The sequence below is a fragment of the Furipterus horrens genome, unplaced genomic scaffold (genome assembly GCF_987537825.1).
Source record: "Furipterus horrens unplaced genomic scaffold, mFurHor1.1.pri manual_scaffold_4, whole genome shotgun sequence".
Classification (NCBI taxonomy): domain Eukaryota; kingdom Metazoa; phylum Chordata; class Mammalia; order Chiroptera; family Furipteridae; genus Furipterus; species Furipterus horrens.
In genome coordinates this window covers 112,389,944-112,407,181 of record NW_028327174.1, presented here as the reverse complement: position 1 = coordinate 112,407,181, position 17,238 = coordinate 112,389,944, and the positions used below count along the sequence as shown (strand labels likewise).

Sequence of the window (17,238 nt, the reverse complement as noted above, 5' to 3'; positions counted from 1 at the left end):
TATATAACTGTACAGCATTATACAATGAATTCTTAGAAGTGGAATTGCAGGGCCAAAGGTTATTACATTTTTAATTATAATCAATAAGAACCAATTATAACAAACAGTACAACTGGCTGAAAAAAACACATCAAATTATTAGATCAGCTAATCAACTAATCTGTTAACATAAAATGCTTCTTAAAAAATAAAATAAAAGGCTAACAGCACATAGAAAGATGGACAAGAGATATGAAGAAACAGTTCAGAGTAAGACATCAGAACAGTCCTTCAACAACCACATTTATAATAAGAAAAATGCAAAATTAAGATATACTCATATATGCTCTGGCTGGTGTGGTTCAGTGGATTGAGTGCCGGCCTGCAAACCAAGGGGTCGCTGGTTCAATTCCCAGTCAGGGCACATGCCTGGATTGAGGGCTGGGTCCCCAGTTGGGGGTGTGCAAAAGGCAACCACGCATTGATGTTTCTCTCTCTTTCTTCCTCCCTGCTCCCTTCTCTAAAAATAAATAAATAATTAAAAAAAAAAAAAAGATACACTCATACAATTTTCACTATAAGAATGGCAGAAATTCAAGTTTGACAATATCCTCATATTGCTAATGGGAATAAAAAAAATGGTACAATGAAGAAACATTTAGCAAGATTACTTACATATTTATCCTCTGAAGCAACAATCCCACTTTAGGGATTTGCCCCAAAGAAAAAAATGGCAAAAATATGACATGTCACATGCACAAAGCTACGGTAACACTCTACTAGCCTAATAAGGGGATAAGGGGGACTTTGTTCATTCAGTAAAATACAATAAATTCACACACTTGCATATTATGCAGCCATAAAAAGGAGATCTCTACATTTTGCTTTGGAGCAATGCCCAGAATATGATGCCAACTTAAAAAAAAAGCAAGGTACAAAATACTGTAAAATGTATAGTATAGTAGTCCCTCTCTATATCGTGGTTCACTTATCGCGGCCTCACTGTATTGCAGGATTTTTAAAAATATTAAATTATTTATCGCGGACCTTTTGCTATATCGCTGGATTTTGTGGTACTGTATACGTATGTTGCTAAAGTTACGTAGGTTTGAGAGTGTAGAATAAATATAAGGTTCCTATTTCGCGGGGAGGGGGGGGTCTAGTGTGTAATACCCACAGTAAGTGAGGAAATACTGTAGTTTTAATTTAAGGAAGAATGAAAGAATATGAATACCTTTGTACACACATATATTTGCTTCTATTTAAAAACAAAACACAAGATGAAAGAAAAATAAGCATCCAATGAAAAGCAGTTACATACAGGAAGAAGGAAAAGGAGTGAAGGCAACAGAGATGCTACCTGAGCTGAACCATCCCCTTGCCCAGGGTATCCATGATGTAGAGAGTACCTGCCTGTTAATCACTTAGTAACCACATCAGTTGTTAAATCAATTATCAGATAGAGAGAAAGAGACCACATTTACATAACTTTTATTACAGTACATTGTTATAATTATTCTATTTTATTAACAGTTTATTACCACAGTCAGAGGGCAGCCATCTGGTCAATTCAGAGGGGCAGGCTCCAGTGGGGGCTGAGCAGAGGACCCAGGAACCAGCTCTCCCCATGTATGGCATCCAGCAGCCCCCACCCCCCACTGACCCTGATGCCCTTGACAGTCAAGGAGTGCCAAGGAATCTCTCCCATTGGCCAACTGGCAAAACTGGGAAAACAAAGACCTCATTCTGCAGGGTAACCTCTCTCCCTCCTGAATATCGCTCTCTGCTCATAAGGTTTAGACCTTCTGATCCTTAATATCGCTGGTCATGTGGCTTGGACCCTCCCCTGACCTTTTTTGCCCTGGCATGTCACTAGTCATGTGGTAGACACCCTCGGAGGAAGAACAAAGGGCCTAAGAGTGGCCTCATGTGCTTCCCATATAGGCCCTTGCATGGCCATTCCTTAAGCATTAACCCCTAGGGATAACATCGGGGCCTCAGTTGTGTTTCAGCACCAGGCCCAGAAAAGAAATAAAACCAGATGAAGTGACACCATGGCTGACATCAGTACCAGCTGTGTTGAATAATGGCCCCCCCCGCCCTGGCACCAACCAATCAGTAGAGACCAAAACACTGAAGAACACACCTGGAAACCTGAGGAATAGTTTATTGAGATCCTCCCCCTGGAATCTCTCCTGAAACCCCCACACTTTGGAAAGCAGGTAAAAGCCTTCAACATAACCCAGTGTGGCTCTCTCTATGGAGCACAACCCGCCTTTCCCCACCCCATTTTTCCCAGGCATGCTTTACTTCCCTCTTTCTTTCTCCTAAGCTCCAATGGCCCTCCCTTTGCCTCTGTAACTTGTTTCCTGTGATTTTCTAAATAAACTTTCTCTTATAGTTTGAGTCTTGGTTCTGAATTCTTTCTTAGCCAGAACTCAAGTACCAAGGTTGCTGACCCCACCAGTCTAATATATGGCGCCATTTCTCTGCCAACAAAAGGGGAAAAACAGACACATGACAGTGGAGACTAACAAACAAAGACTAACACAGACAGAGGGTTAAAATCAACAGTGATATCTACCCCTGGTTTAATGTAATACTTCAATTCTGTGGGCTTCCTCCCCTAAATCTGTAATCCCAGTTTAATCACCAGGAAAACATCAAGTGAATCCCAATTAAAGGCAATTCAACAAATTACTTAACCAGTACTTGTGAAAATTGTGAAGGTCATCACAAATGAGAAAGCCTGAGAAACTACCACAGCCAAAAGGAACTTAAGGAGACATGACAACTAAATGTAATAAGATACTGGAAGAGAAAACATGCATTTGGTAAAACCCAAGAAAATCTGAATAAAGTATGGGCTTTAGTTGATCATAATGTAATAAGGTTTATTAATTTTAAAAAATATACTAATGTAAGATGGTAATAATAGGAGAGAAGATGTGTCTGAGGCATACGAAAACTCTTTATACTATCTTGGTAATTTTCCTGTAAGTTTAAAACTACTTTAAAACAAACTTTATTTTAAAAATAAGTGAATAAAAATATAAAACATCCTGAAGAAAAAGGAAGGAGTAGGGGAAATATTAGTGCCCTTAAGGGTTGGCAAACTACACAGGGGAACAATTTTAAACATAATTTCCGTTGAGTTCGTTTTTTCAGCCGTTTTAAACTTAAATCGGCATGCTGATTTCAAAACTGCAGTTAGTTTTCTTCTATCACGTCAAGTTTTTTCTGTACAGCTTATCTTAATGTGACCACTCTAGGCTGGCTTGAGCCTGGATTGGCTGAAAGCAAACCTCCCTTGAGTGGGGAGGGGAGGGGGACGACCTTGGAGACCAGCGACAGGTTCATACTTGTCTAGGCTATTCAGTTGCAATATGAGACAGTGTGGTGAGAGTTTGTGTGCTGCTCTGTATAGTGAATTGTATTCCAAAGTGTAGTCCAAGTTCTTGTCTGTATACAGGGAGTTAGCAGAATTTAAAAAATTTACATACATACTTTTTCCTTTCCTTCAGATCATGTCTGCCTCTGCTATTTCTTGTTGTAAGTGTCTAAACAATCCTGATTCGTTTTGTTATATCTGTGGCAGCTTCACCATTCCCAGTCAAAGGACAAACATCAGCGCATTTGTAGGCAAGACTATTTTGCATATTTTAAAGTAAAACTTGGTGATCAAGGTAAGTCTTGGGCCTCTCACAAAGTGTGCAAGCAGTGTGTCGAGAGTTTACAGATGTGGATGAAGGGAACATGATAAATTACCATTTGGTATACCTATGGTTTGGCAAGAGCCCAGAGATCATTCAAGTGACTGGTACTTTTGTAAAGTGAAAACGTCAGGATATAGCAAAATAAATAAATGTAAAATAGAGTATCCTAGTCTACTATCAGCTATACACCCAGTGCCTCATTCAGCTGAAATCCCAGTGCCAGTTTTCATTCAACTACCCTCTTTCGAAAAACAGATGTATGGTGAAGAATTAAGTGACAGCAATGATGAAGATTTTGAATTGAAGATGACTCAGTTCGTAAGGGATTTGATCAGCATGAGTTGAATGATTTGGCACAAGTTTGAGGACTATCCAAAGAGGCTTCGGAACTCCTAGCATCAAGACTGCATGAGAAAAACTTGCTTGAAAAAGGAGCGAAGGTATCCTACTTTCAATCAAGAGAAAGTGCATTTCTGCAGCACTTTTGAAGTGACAGTGGCTTTGTGTATTGCCATAACATATATGGTTTAATGGAGGAATTGGGAATTGCAATCTAGAATGCAACTGAATGGCAACTGTTCACCAATAGCTCAAAGCAGAGCTTGAAGTTTGTGCTCCTCCACAATGGCAATTTATTTGGTGCAGTCCCAATTGGCCATTCAGTTTGTTTTCGTGAAGAATATGATGACACAAAGAGTCATTGATCTGTTGCAATATCACAAGCACAATTGGATCATCTGTGTTGACCTTAAAAGGGTCTGCTTCCTTCTTGGTCAGCAACGTGGATACACCAAGTATCCCTGTTTTCTGTGTATGTGGGACAGCAGAGCTCATGAGAGCACTGGGTGGAGTCAAATTGGCCTCCAAGATCTGACCTCAAACCTGGTGACCCAAACATTCTACATGAGCCACTTGTTGACAGAAAGAATATTATATTCCCACCTCTGCACATAAAACTGGGTCTCATGAAGCAATTTGTTAAAGCTTTGCCAACTCAAGGAGACTGTTTCAAGTATCTCATTTTGGCATTTCCTAGCCTGTCTTTTGAAAAGATAAAACACCCTAATATGCATGTTTGGTAGCAGAACTTTACTACTTGTACACAATTTGACTTACAGTAACAATATACAGCCTTTATAGGAATAAAATAACTCTAAATAAACAGTATATTCAGGTAGTTTTTTCTTTATTTTCCTTTGTATGTACATTTTGTATGATTTGGGGGACAAAGGGAGGGTATCCCGTACCTTAAAAAGTTGATGTGATAAGAGAAAAACTGGGGTAATTTTTGGATTCAGATGCCAAAAGTTAGTCAAAAACAAGTGTCAGATCTAACTCAACGAAAATTGTGTTCCCCAGTGCTATATGTTACAGCCCAAAGCCACCACCAGTTTTTGCAAATTGTTTTACTGAAACTTAAGACTTATTCATTTACGTATGTCTATGGCTACTTTTGTGCTACACTGGCAGAGTTGTGTAGTGCAACAGAGACTCTATGGCTGCAAAGCCTAAAATAATTACTATCAGGCTTTTTACATAACACAGTTTGCTGACCCCAATATAAATAAATAGCATACAAAGTGGAGTTCATAAATATCAATAACTCAATATAATATCTGAGAAGCTGCTGACACTTCTTGTCTTCCCGGAGCAGAGACAGGTGCTTCCTTACCACATCTCTGTAGCCTCCTTTTCCATTTAACACGTCTTCCTACTACACTACTCAACACCTCTCACAGACAGGTTTCATAAAATATTTCTCTAAATACACCCTGAACTCGGCAGATAATAGGTTTTTGTGGCCGAAAAGATTGACTTCCTATACTGCTCAAGATATATTTGCTAACAAATTCCCAACTGTGTCATGTTTCAGCAACTGTGTACTTGAGCTAGAGTAGACACCTCCTTAAGACTGTTGGCTAGAGAGCTCATCAGGTCCAGGAGATGAATCCTGACTAGCCAAATTGATGAGGATAACCCCATGACTTAAGTCAGGAATGAGCCACATGGCCCAAATATGGCCAATGGAATATGAGGAAAAATAAACGGGAAGGTTTATGGACCTTCTTCATTCACTCTTCTAGGGACATATTGAAAAAAATTATTGTTTCCAGTTTGGGAGCATTACTGTATAAGGATGTGGTCTCAGCTTTGTCAACCATTCTAAGACCAGAGGGGGTCAATCCTAGAGACGCAAGTCAGTATACTGGGAAAAACAGAGCACATGAATGTAATGAGCCCACCAGGCCCTTGGTGATATTAAACTGCTAAATTAAGCACGCTATTCTTGGTCTTTCTACTATGTGCAATAATAAATCCCCTTATCATCAAGTACATCATCACAACATGTACACTATTAACTTATTAAAAATGAGATATCCTAGTTTAAATTGTATGCATAAGCTAAGGTACCAAGACTATAACAGTGCAAATTGAGAAATCTATTGTACTTCTAACTGGAAAAAAAAATCTTATTTTGAGGTATTTTCTAACAAAAAACTAGTACTCATAATTGGAAAGTGCTGTCACTAGGTTCAGTCAGTCATTTCTGTATTACCTCAAAGACACATATGGGAAGTATGATTTACTATAAGCTCCCACTAGTTTAATAATTCACACATTTGCTAATTTTAATCTACATCATTATATCTATCCAGTTAGTAAAATGTTCCATTAAAAAGAAAGCATTCAGAATATTTTTTAAATACATACACAAGAATGAGGAACACAAATGGTTTTAAACACCAAATAAATGACTATACCTGAAGGCATTGATTTTTTTTCCTCCTAATAATATTGGAGTAAAATTAGGAAAAACAATTTCATTTCTTATTTCTCCATTACATAACATTTCAACAAAAATTATAAAAGTTTTCTCAGCATGACATTAAATAGCTGGATAGGGATCAGGTCAAGATGGTGGCTTAGGCAGAAATGGCTTGCCTCCTTGTACAACCACATCAAAATTACAACTAAAATATAGATAGAACCATTGGCCAGGATCATCAGAAATGGAAGTTGAATGGAAGTGTGAACACTACGGAATGAAAGAAACCACATGCATTAAGACGGGCAGGAGGGGCAAAGATGCAGAACGGGGTGGTCTCTCACCCATGTGTGGTGGGTAAAAATTTGGAAGGGATATGTCAGGAGTGAGGAGTCCCAGCCCCACACCAAGGTCTCCAGCTCAGAGTTCCAGTACCAGGAAGATAAGTCCCCACAACTTCTGGCTGCAAAACCAGTGGGGATTGAGTCAGTGGAATAAAATGCTGTAGCACCAAGCAGTTCATCTTAAAGAACCTGCATGTGGATGCACCTACTCACACTTACTCCCTCGGAGCTCCAGCACTGGGGTAGCAGCTTGAAAGCCACCAGTGGTATACAGAGAGAACTGAAGTGTCTGGCAACAAGGCGAGCAGAGGCCATTGTTTCTTTTTGAAACCCTCCTCCCCCACAGAACCAGCAAGCTGGTGCCATATCTGAAACTCCATCAACCTGGCTAACACTGTTTTACCTGCCTTAGAGATCCCCTGAGACCTCACCCCACTTAACCTACACACTTACTGAAGCTGCTTTCCCATATAAATGGCTGGTTTTGGCTCATACTTCACAACTTCCTAAATCCTATAAAAAAAGTAACAGTTGGTCTCAGTGACCCCAGGCCTGCACTACCAGCAGGAAGTTTAGATTCATAGGTTGGCTTTGCCTAGGAATCTTCAAGCCCAGCACAGGTAGCAGCCATCTCAGATTGCTTTATAGCCCAGGCAGGGTGCCCTGGGCAAAACACAAGTAGGGGCAGACCTTACTCTGCAACACCCAAGAAACCCCAGGGCGAGAGAACCCAGTGGACAGCTACAGACCACAGAGGAGCATCACCACCCTGTCACTGCACAGCTGATCCTCCACAGAGGGCAGAGATTGGTGGTCAGCGGTCATAGCAAGTCCTTGCAATTGACTGGCCTGGGTAATTACCTCCCATTGATCTGCCAACAGCAACCAAGGCTAAACTACAAGAGGAGGGTGTACTCAGCCCACACAAAGGACACACCTCAAGTACCCAGCTTGGGTGATAGGGGAGGCTGAGCCACTGGATCCTACAGGACCCCTATTACATTAGGCCATACTACCAAGACTCAGAATCAAAGCAGCTCTATCAAATACTCAGAAACAAACACAGGGAGGCTTCCAAATTGAGGAGGCAAAGAAATATGGCCCAAATGAAAGAACAGAACGAAACCCCAGAAAAAGAACTAAATGAAACAGAGATAGCCAACCGATCAGACGCTCAGAGAAATAATTGAGTATGGCCACAAAATAAAGAAAGAAGTGAAGGTTATACAAAGTGAAATAAAGAAAAGTATACAGGGAATCCACAGTGATGGGAAAGAAGTCGGGATTCAAATTAACAAGGCTCAGAAACCTCTAAGAACAATTCTAAATGTACCAACATCCAAATCATAGGGGTGCCAGGAGAAGTGGAAGAGCAAGAAACTGAAAACTTATTTGAAAAAATAATGAACGAAAACTTTCCTAATTTGGCAAAGGTAATACTGTAGAATTCCCATAAGACTAAAAGCTCATTTCTCAAAAGAAACTTTGCAGGCAAAAAGGGGATGGCAAGAAGTATACTAAGTGATTAAAAGCAAGGACCTACAACCAAGACCAGCAAAGCTATCATTAAGAATGAAAGGGCAGATAAAGTGTTTCCCAGACAAGGTAAGGCTAAAGGAGTCCATTATCACCAAGCCCTTATTATACGAAATGTTAAAGGAACCTATTTAAGAAAAAGATCAAAACTATGAACATTAAAATGACAACAAACTCACAACTCAATCTAAAAAATAAAAATAAAAACAAACTAAGCAAACAATCAGAACAGGAACAGAATCATAGGTACGGGGCTCATCTGGAGTATTACCAGCTGGGAAGGGGCAGGGAGAGGATGGGGGAAATGGTACAGGGATCAAGAAGCATAATTGGTAGAAACAAAATAGACAGGGGGATACTAAGAATAGTATAGTTTCCCTGTCTGGTGTGGCTCAGTGGATTGAGTTCTGGTCTGCAAACCAAAGGGTCACAGGTTCCACTCCCAGTCAGAGCACATGCCTGGGTTGTGGGCCAGGTCCCCAGTTGGGGGTGTGTGAGAAACAACCATACATTTATGCTTCTCTCCCTCTCTTTCTCCCTCCCTCTAAAGATAAAAAAATAAAATCTAAAAAATAAAAATAAAATTAATATAGGAAAGGAGAAGCCAAAGAACTTACATGACAACTCATGGATATGAACTAAGGGGGGAGGACTGCTCGAGGAAAGGGGTGTACTGGGAGGAGGGGGAGGAGGGGAAAAATAATTAGGGAACTGTAACAGCATAGTCAATACTTTAAAAATAAATAAATAGTTGTATAAATGATATGGCTATCATGTTTGACACAGTAAGCATTCATTAAATATTTGTAAAATAACTGCTTTTCTTTTTAATTTAAAAATTTTTTGTTTATGCTGATACAACTGTCCCCAATTTTTCTCCTTTATCCACCTTCACCCAGCCCCATCCTTTCATCTCCCCAAGTCAATCCCCATATTGTCCATGTCCATAGGTTGTGCATAAATTCTTTGGTTAATCCCTTCATCACGTTTCATACCATCCCGGCCCTACCTCCTGTCAGTCTGTTTTATGTATCTAAACTTCAATTAATACTTTGATAGTTTATTGTGTTCATAAGATTCCACATATAAGTGAGATCATGTGGACTGACTGGCTTAATTTACTTAACATAATATTATACAGATTCATCCATGCTGTTGCAAAATATGAGTTTCTTCTTTTTTAGTGCTGTGTAGATAAGGCCATTGCAATAAAAGCAGCCTCATACCAGCATACCAACAAATATATAGATCAATGGAACAGAACAGGAAGCCCAGGAATAAACCCATGTCTGTGTGAGCAATTGATATTTAACAGCAGTGACAACAGCATACAATGGAGCAAAGACAATCTCTTCAATAAATGCTGTTGGGAAAACTGGACCTGTACATACATATATTCTGGGAATATGGCCTAAGTATCCTGAAACAACACATATACAAAAATAACTGCTTTTCACTCAGCTTTTCAAATTCTTAAGTTATCAACCACCACCCAATTTAAAGCAAACTAAGATGCCAAGAACTGTTTTAAATGTTCCTATTTCTATCAACATTCTTTAAGAATAAAAATATTCAACTCCAACTTATTAATAACACATACTTGCTGAGTTCTACTATATGTCAGTTAGATGCTGGGGACAATGGCAGCAACAAAAAAAAAACTATTCCTGCTCCAATTTTGTGGATGCAAAATTAAAAAGGGAAACAAATACTCTGAAGGACAAGGACAGTCTATTACAAAGAATCTTGAGCTATATCCAGGCAAAAAAATTATCCTATAACAGCAGCAACAGACCATGCCAAGCATTGGGTCAAATCCCATTATTCATACTATCATTTTATCCTCACCCCAATCTTCTGAGAAAGGAACTATTATTACCCCCATTTTATAGATGACATAATTTAGATGAAGAGAATTGAAGTAACTGCCTAAGCTGGTATTCCATCCAGAGTCACATACCTCCAGAGTGTGTGCTACTAATCACTATATTACTTACACTGTCATTCTTAGCCCAAATTTCTCCACAAATAGAATTAGCACAGATATATAGCAGGTAGCCTGGACTGCAGAAACCTGAGTGAGAGGTAACAGGTTTCAAACATAGATAGCTCCTCAAGCAAAGCACAGTGCAGACCTGTACTTACCCACCCATCCCTTTCTTGACACTAAGGCATCTGATCTGGTCAGTATGCAACTGGGCAAAAAGACAATTTCTATTAACCCTCTCACCTGCTTTCTCAACATGACCTGAACAGTTCAGATAAACTAGGGCATACGGCTTTTGTCAATCAGGTCATCTGTTCAACAACCGGAGAAAGGTTGAAAGTTACTTCCATTTGTTTCACACATTATCACCAACTCAAAGATCACAGTACCCAGTAAACATCAGTGACCTGCCTATGTGGCTGTCATATACACCAACTGAATAAAATTGAGAGTCCACAAGTAAACCCATGTATCTTATGTCCAGCTGACTTTGGCAGCAGTGTCAAATATAGTTAATGGGGAAAGAAAAATTGCTTCAACAAAGAATGCTGCGACAACTGAATTTCCACATAAAGAATAAAGCTGAACTATGGGTCAAGATGGCAGCGTAGATAAACATGGTTCCCTTCCTTGCACAACCATATCAAAATTACAGCTAAACTACAGAACAACCATCATTCAGAAGTGCCAGAAACGGAGCTGAATGGAAGTCCTACCTATGAAATTGAGGAAGAAACCACATCAAGACTGGTAGGAGAGGCAGTGACATGGACAGGCTGGTCCCACACCCACGTGTGGTGGATAACAATTGGGAGGGTTATTTCAGGAGTGAGGGGTCCCAGCCCCACACTAGGCCCCCCAGCCAAGGGTTCCAGTGCCAAGAAGATAAGTACCCATAACTTCTAGCTATAAAACCCAGAAAAGATTGAGGCTGTGGAAGACAGAAACTTCTGGAGTCCCAAGCAGTTCCTCTCAAAGGGCCTGTACACGACTCACTTGGACTCACTCCCTGAGTTCAACCACAGGGGCAGCAGCTTGAAAGGAACCAGAGATATAGGAGAAACTGAATTGTCTGGCAGCAGAGTGAGAGCTGGGAGTGTAGCTTTGTCCCAGCTCTCACAGAAGTGCTGGCAGAGGCCATTGTTCCTTTTCTGAGCCCTTCCCTAGAGAGCTAGCAGGCAGGAGCCATATCTGAGACTTCAACACCCCGGCTCACACTATTTGCCCCACCCTGACAAATAAATGTCTGAGGTAGTGCCCCACCCAACTTCTGGGGCCACCCAAGCTATTTCCAGTGGCTTTTCTACACAAATGACTTGACTTGGCTCATACTTCAGATTTCCCTAAATTCTCTCAAACAAGCAGCATCTGGCCTCAGTGAGCCCTGTACCTCTCACTAAGCAGCCCAAAGACTGGCACTAGCAACAGCCTCCCTTGGCTCACAGCTTGGTCTCACCAGGGCACCTCCAAGCCAAGCACAAGTAGCAGCCATCTGAAGATCACTTTCTAGCTTATGCTGGGTGGCCCCAGACAGAACTCCAGTAGTGGTTGACTTTGGATGTGCCCATAGCAATCAAGGCTCAACTACAAGAGGAAGGTGTATATCGCCCACATGGTGGGTACACCTTGAGTACCCAGCTTGGGTGATAGGGTAGACTGTGCCACTGACCCTATAGGACGCCTACAGTATTAGGCCACTATACCATACCTGGGAGATGTAGCAGCTTTACCTAATACATAGAAACAAACACAGGGAGCCTGCCAAAATGAGGAGATAAAGAAACAAGATCCAAATGAAAGAACAGATTAAAACTCCAGAAAAAGAACTAAACAAGATGGAGAGAAGCAATCTACTAGATGCAGAGTTTAAAACACTGACTATAAAGACGGTCAATGAACTTAGTGAGAACCTCAACAGCGTAAAGGGATCCAGTCAGAAATGAAGGATACACTAATTGAAATAAAGAATAATTTACAGGGAATCAACAGTAAAGTGGAATTAAGCAAGAATCAAATCAGCGATTTGGAATATAAGGAAGCAAAAGCACCCAATCAGAACAACAAGAAAAATAATTTAAAAAATGAGCATAGTGTAAGGAGCCTCTGGGACAACTTCCAGTGTGCCAATGTTCACATCATGGGGGTAAAAGAAAGAAGAAAGAGAGCAAGAAACTGGAAACCAATTTGAAAAAAATGAAAGAAAACTTCCCTTACTTGAAGGAAATAGACGTACAAGGTCAGGAAGCACAGTCTTAAACATAGATGCCAGGTTGCAGTAATCTACACAATCCTCTGAGGTAAACATTATTATTAATTCAAAGAGGTTATGTAACTTGCCCAAAGTTATACAGTTAATAAAAGGTAGGAACTGGGATTCCACACATGCTCATCTAATCACGATGCTATTAATGCTTCAAACCTCCAGGTTATCCTGTAAGCCAAGGGGAGCCAATGAAAAAATTAAAGAGAGCAGTAATGATCGTATTAGATCACACTGCAATATATACTGTGGAAGGCAGACTGATAGTGAGGTAAGCAACAGTCTCAAGAGACAGTCAAAATCTAGGTAAAAAGTGCTGAGGAACTGAACCACAGGAATACAGAGGAGGATAAAACCTAAAATCTTTACCTGGTAAACTTAGACTTAATAATGTATTTGAATGTTGTAGGTATTCAAAGGAATGAAGGTCACTACCACTTAGGTTACTAGTTTGGCCACTGATTTGTAATTACTGTGTATCAATTAAAAAAAGACAGGAGGAGGAGCTGACAGTTCAGTTTTGTTTAGGGGGCAGGAAGATGACTGGTCTACTTTTTACATAATCAGAAACAAGATGAGAACAATCAATTCTATATAATTTCCTCCTTTACAAAGATAAATTTTTCCACATTCCAGAAATATTATGTTTGAAATGAGGATTCCATAGCTCCCCTCCATGCTTTTTCAAAAATAAGAAGTCACTTTGGCAGAGAGGGGCCTTCAACATTAACAAGGCATCTTTTTACAGATTAGGCATTGAGTGGCAAGGCTGTGTCAGCAACCTGCCTGGTGTACACTGGTTTTGGTAGAACCAGGACTAGAAACCAGCTCTGCTGCCTCCATTCTACTTAGGACTCCTCCTACTTAACCTGTCCTCTGAGTTCTACTAATGGGGACTGACATCACCAAATATAATCATTTAGCATCCTTTAAAAGTAAACTTAGGTAGGTAAGCTAAAAATCTAAAGCCAATTTCCATATATTTAAATTTCCTAAAATTTCTATTTCCTTTGATAAAACGTTTCCTTGGTGTTAGTTTCTATTTACTGTAACGTTTCTGTATTTCCTGTTCTAAGTAGACGAAAGGAAGGAAAGGGAAAGGGAACAGAAGGGAAAGGGAAAGGGGAAGGGGAAGGGGAAGGAAAGGAAAAACGGTCTTTAAGAAATGACAGAGTCTCTAAGCTTCGTGTTCCACCATGGGAAACCATAGTGACACTGACAAAACCTGTTCTCCTGAATCCAGGCCAATTACATGAAGGTTTTGGATGCCATCTGAACCTCACATAAAACTGGAAAAAGAGACCAGCTTAAACATGTTCATCAGCCGGGCCTTGGGATCCTCAGCTTCCTCTGAAATCCTGTTCCCCAAGTGCTCCAGCGACTGCTCAGAAATCAAAGTGCAGAAATGGGCTGCCAGCCTCAACCGCCGACTCCCCCGCGAAGGGCCGAATGCCGGCTCCAAAGGCTTCCCACACATCTTCTAAGCAGGCTGGCCAGAAATTGTATCACAAAAATGGTATCGACTGTCTCATGAATGAAAAATTTTATTTACATTCACAGTCATGTCTGGCACTTTTCAAATAACAACAAAAACAGTTTTACCTAGCGATAAGTAGGGCTATAAATACCTAGGATGAATTAGGCAGGCTCACCCGGAACCGGGTTCCTGATCCAGCAGACGCGCTCCTGCGCTCTCACCCCAGGGTCTGTACCCCGCACCCAGAAGACTCAGGATTTTGACCGCGATCCGGCCCAACTTCCCTTCCCTTGATTCATGGCCTCGAGCTGAGCAATGCGGCGGAACCCCACGCTCACCCAGCTGCCGCCTGCGGTCTGAGCCTCCGCGCGCTTCTCAGACATGGTTTCCGCCTCGGCTTCCGTCGCCTCCTTCGTCTCCGGCTGCAAGCTCAGGCCACGGCCATGCCTCAGCCGGCTCGAGGCGCTCCGGCAGCACTGCGACGCCGCAAAAGCGGCGGTGGAGTCCGCGCCCTCATTGGCTCCGCGCCCAGTGGCCCGCGGGTCTGGCGGCCAAGGCTACGGGCGGGAAGGAGGGGAAGAAGGGAGGAGAAGAGAGCTGCTGTGGGGGCGGCCAATCGTAACTGCCAGCAACGTCACTACTCACCGCCACCGGGGATCAGGAAGCCTCTTCCGCTTCAGCTCTCTTCACAAGGTCCCTGAGCCCCGCCCACCTCGAACCCCGCCTTCACGGCTGCCCGGCGCAGGGAAGTACGTCATTGGCTGGGGCCCTACCCCTATTTCCTTTTACCTAAGAGAGCCTTGTGGCGTCAACTCGAAGGCCTGTGCAGTGTTTTGGTAGTGACAGCAGTTGTGGTCTTGGTTTAATCCTTGCCGCCCAATGAATGGTGTCTCCATGAAGCACATAAGTGGCACTTTCTGACTGGGAAAGAAAACTGTCCCCGTTCACTACCACCCACCCCTGGTCTGGAAGCCACAACTGTGTAAGTACCAATGCACTATAACTACGCTATTCTGTTCCTCTCCAAAATCTAAAGAGAAGTTGAAGAGGTTACTGAGACTATGAGATGTGTAGTGGGAAGGGCAGTCTTAGGAAACATACATGCCCCAGAGCTGCATACCAAATCACAGTGAATGTGAGCTGATTACCCAGTCTGGAACCCCAATTTGTAAAATGGAGACAATAGCATACTTTGGGTAAGGTGATGTATGGAAATCAGCTAACAACACTAATCCTAGCTCCTTGAATATTGTTATGATTACTGGCTGGAAGGAACCTTGTGAGATGCCACAACCTATTTTGCAGGTGCCAACCCAAGCTTCAAAAGAAAAGCAACTTGGTCAAGGCAGCAATTTTCAACTGGTGAGTCACTGGTGTGCGACGATAACTTTTTAAACATTCAATACCTGACTGTTTAGTCAGGGGCAGTGACCTCTTTAACCTTAGCTTGCCAAATAAAAAAAATGGCACTATAACAATACCCATCTGGTGTGAATGAATAAAAATTATACCAATTTTTTTTTGTCAGATTGACAAAACATATGTTTTTGGTGTGCTGCAGAATTTTAGTAATTAGTTTATGCATGCCATAAAAGGAAAAATTGAAGATCGCTGGGCTAGAGTGACAGGACCTGCTCCACAAATTTGGAGTACAAATATAATCATTTTTTTTTCCTACTAGATATTTGAACTGTGGACAAAAAAGGGGTCACATAGTGAAACCTTACAAGCTCAAGAGAGGCCCGCCTAGTGGACCTTACAAATTCAGAGACCCAAAGTAGCCACATAAAATAGTCTGAAATTAAAACTTCTTAACTAAAATTGAGTCATGGCAGGAAGTCATGTCCTAGGCCAGCATCTTCCTTGATAAACTTTAGTCTTTACCTTAACTAAGCCTGTCTATTATGATAACAACTTTGGAATGAAAAGAGTAATCCACTTTTGTCCAGACCCGTTAGCACAGCCTCTCACCAGAATACAAGACCATGAAATCCCTCATTGTTACCTTGTTCCCCACATACCATCTCCATGTAGTGTAAATGATAATTGTTAACTATCCTGTACCCACCAATGTGAAAGAAGTATTTGTATCTGCATTTTACTCTTTATCCAATCTCAAAGACTTCCCTGTTTTGCTATCTCTCAACTTCCTAATCTATCACCAGTGAGTTGCATGCAACCCTGTTTATGCCTCCTCCTTTGCAATGTATACAATAAACTGCAAAACTGCCATTCTGTGGAGCATTGTCTCAGTCTGTTGAGATTTTGCTTCTCCACAATTGTTGTCAGTCTGAGTCAAACTCATAAAAGTTCTCTATAGGTTTGAGTGTTTCTTAGGTCAACAGAACACTCAATACCCAGTGTTTCTGGTAAATCACAGTGTCCTTCAAGGATCCTGGTGTCTCTGGTAACCTGGTGGCCTTGGAAGATACCATTGGCCCTGGAAGGTCCAAGTGTCCCTGAAGGACCACAGTATCCCTGAGAGACCCCAGTGTCTAAGGATTCTGGTATCCCTGGAGAATCCATGTGTCATTGGAGGATGCCAGTTATCCTAGTAGATTCTTGTGCCCATGGTCAATCTTGGTGTCCCTGTTGGATACATGTGACCCTGGTAGACTCTTGTAATTTTGGTAGACATTTTGTCCCTGGTGGATTGAAGTGTTTCCCAAGGACCATGGTGTCCCTGGTGAATGCCAGTGTCCTTAGATGACTACACTGTCCAGTGGAACCTGGTTTCCCTTGTGGATTCAAGTGTCCCTGGTGGACAGTGTTTCTGGTGAATCCAAAAGTTTTGGAGGACAGCAGTGTTTCTAGTGAACCATAGTGTCCATGAGGGAACTCAGTGCCTTAGAAGATCCCAGTCTGCCTGATCGACCCTAGTGTCCCTGGATGACTTCAGTGTACTGGTAGAACTCAGTGTCCCTAGTGGATTCAATTTTTCCAGGTGGAGCACAGCAGTCTTTCTGGTAAGTATCGGGATTTTAGGAAGATGCCAACTTCTTTGGAGGACCTCAGTGCTCCTTGTGGACTATAGAATCCCTGGTGGATTTAAGTGTTCCCCATGGATATTGGTGTCTCAGATGCATCCATGTGTCTCTAAGGAACTGAGTGTTTGTGTTGGATCCTGGTGTCCTTGATGGATCTTTTGGTAACTCAAAATCTTGAGGACTGC

At 41.6% G+C, this 17,238-nt stretch overlaps 1 protein-coding gene and 1 long non-coding RNA gene across 5 annotated transcripts in view; one reads left to right on the top strand and one right to left on the bottom strand.

The window, feature by feature from the left end:
* SLC71A2 (solute carrier family 71 member 2) overlaps window positions 1-14,621 on the bottom strand; it is a 133,981-nt gene extending 119,360 nt beyond the window's left edge. Inside the window, exons 1-2 of one of the 2 annotated variants that reach the window (XM_090273924.1) lie at window positions 14,405-14,469; window positions 317-499 (exon numbers count right to left, since the gene is read on the bottom strand). Coding sequence is in view for 1 of the 2 variants with exons in the window: in XM_090273927.1 (XP_090130053.1) it covers window positions 14,405-14,449 (45 nt within the window). In the remaining variant the exon portion in view is untranslated. Of the gene's footprint in view, window positions 1-316; window positions 500-14,404 lie in introns of both variants that reach the window. The other variant, XM_090273927.1, reaches the window with a different exon arrangement.
* A 239-nt stretch (window positions 14,622-14,860) lies between these two features.
* Window positions 14,861-17,238, top strand: part of LOC150012680 (uncharacterized) — a 124,315-nt gene continuing 121,937 nt past the window's right edge. For all 3 annotated transcript variants that reach the window (XR_016510771.1, XR_016510769.1, XR_016510770.1), the window contains exon 1: window positions 14,861-15,048. This is a non-coding gene — a long non-coding RNA (uncharacterized LOC150012680). The remainder of the gene's footprint in view (window positions 15,049-17,238) is intronic.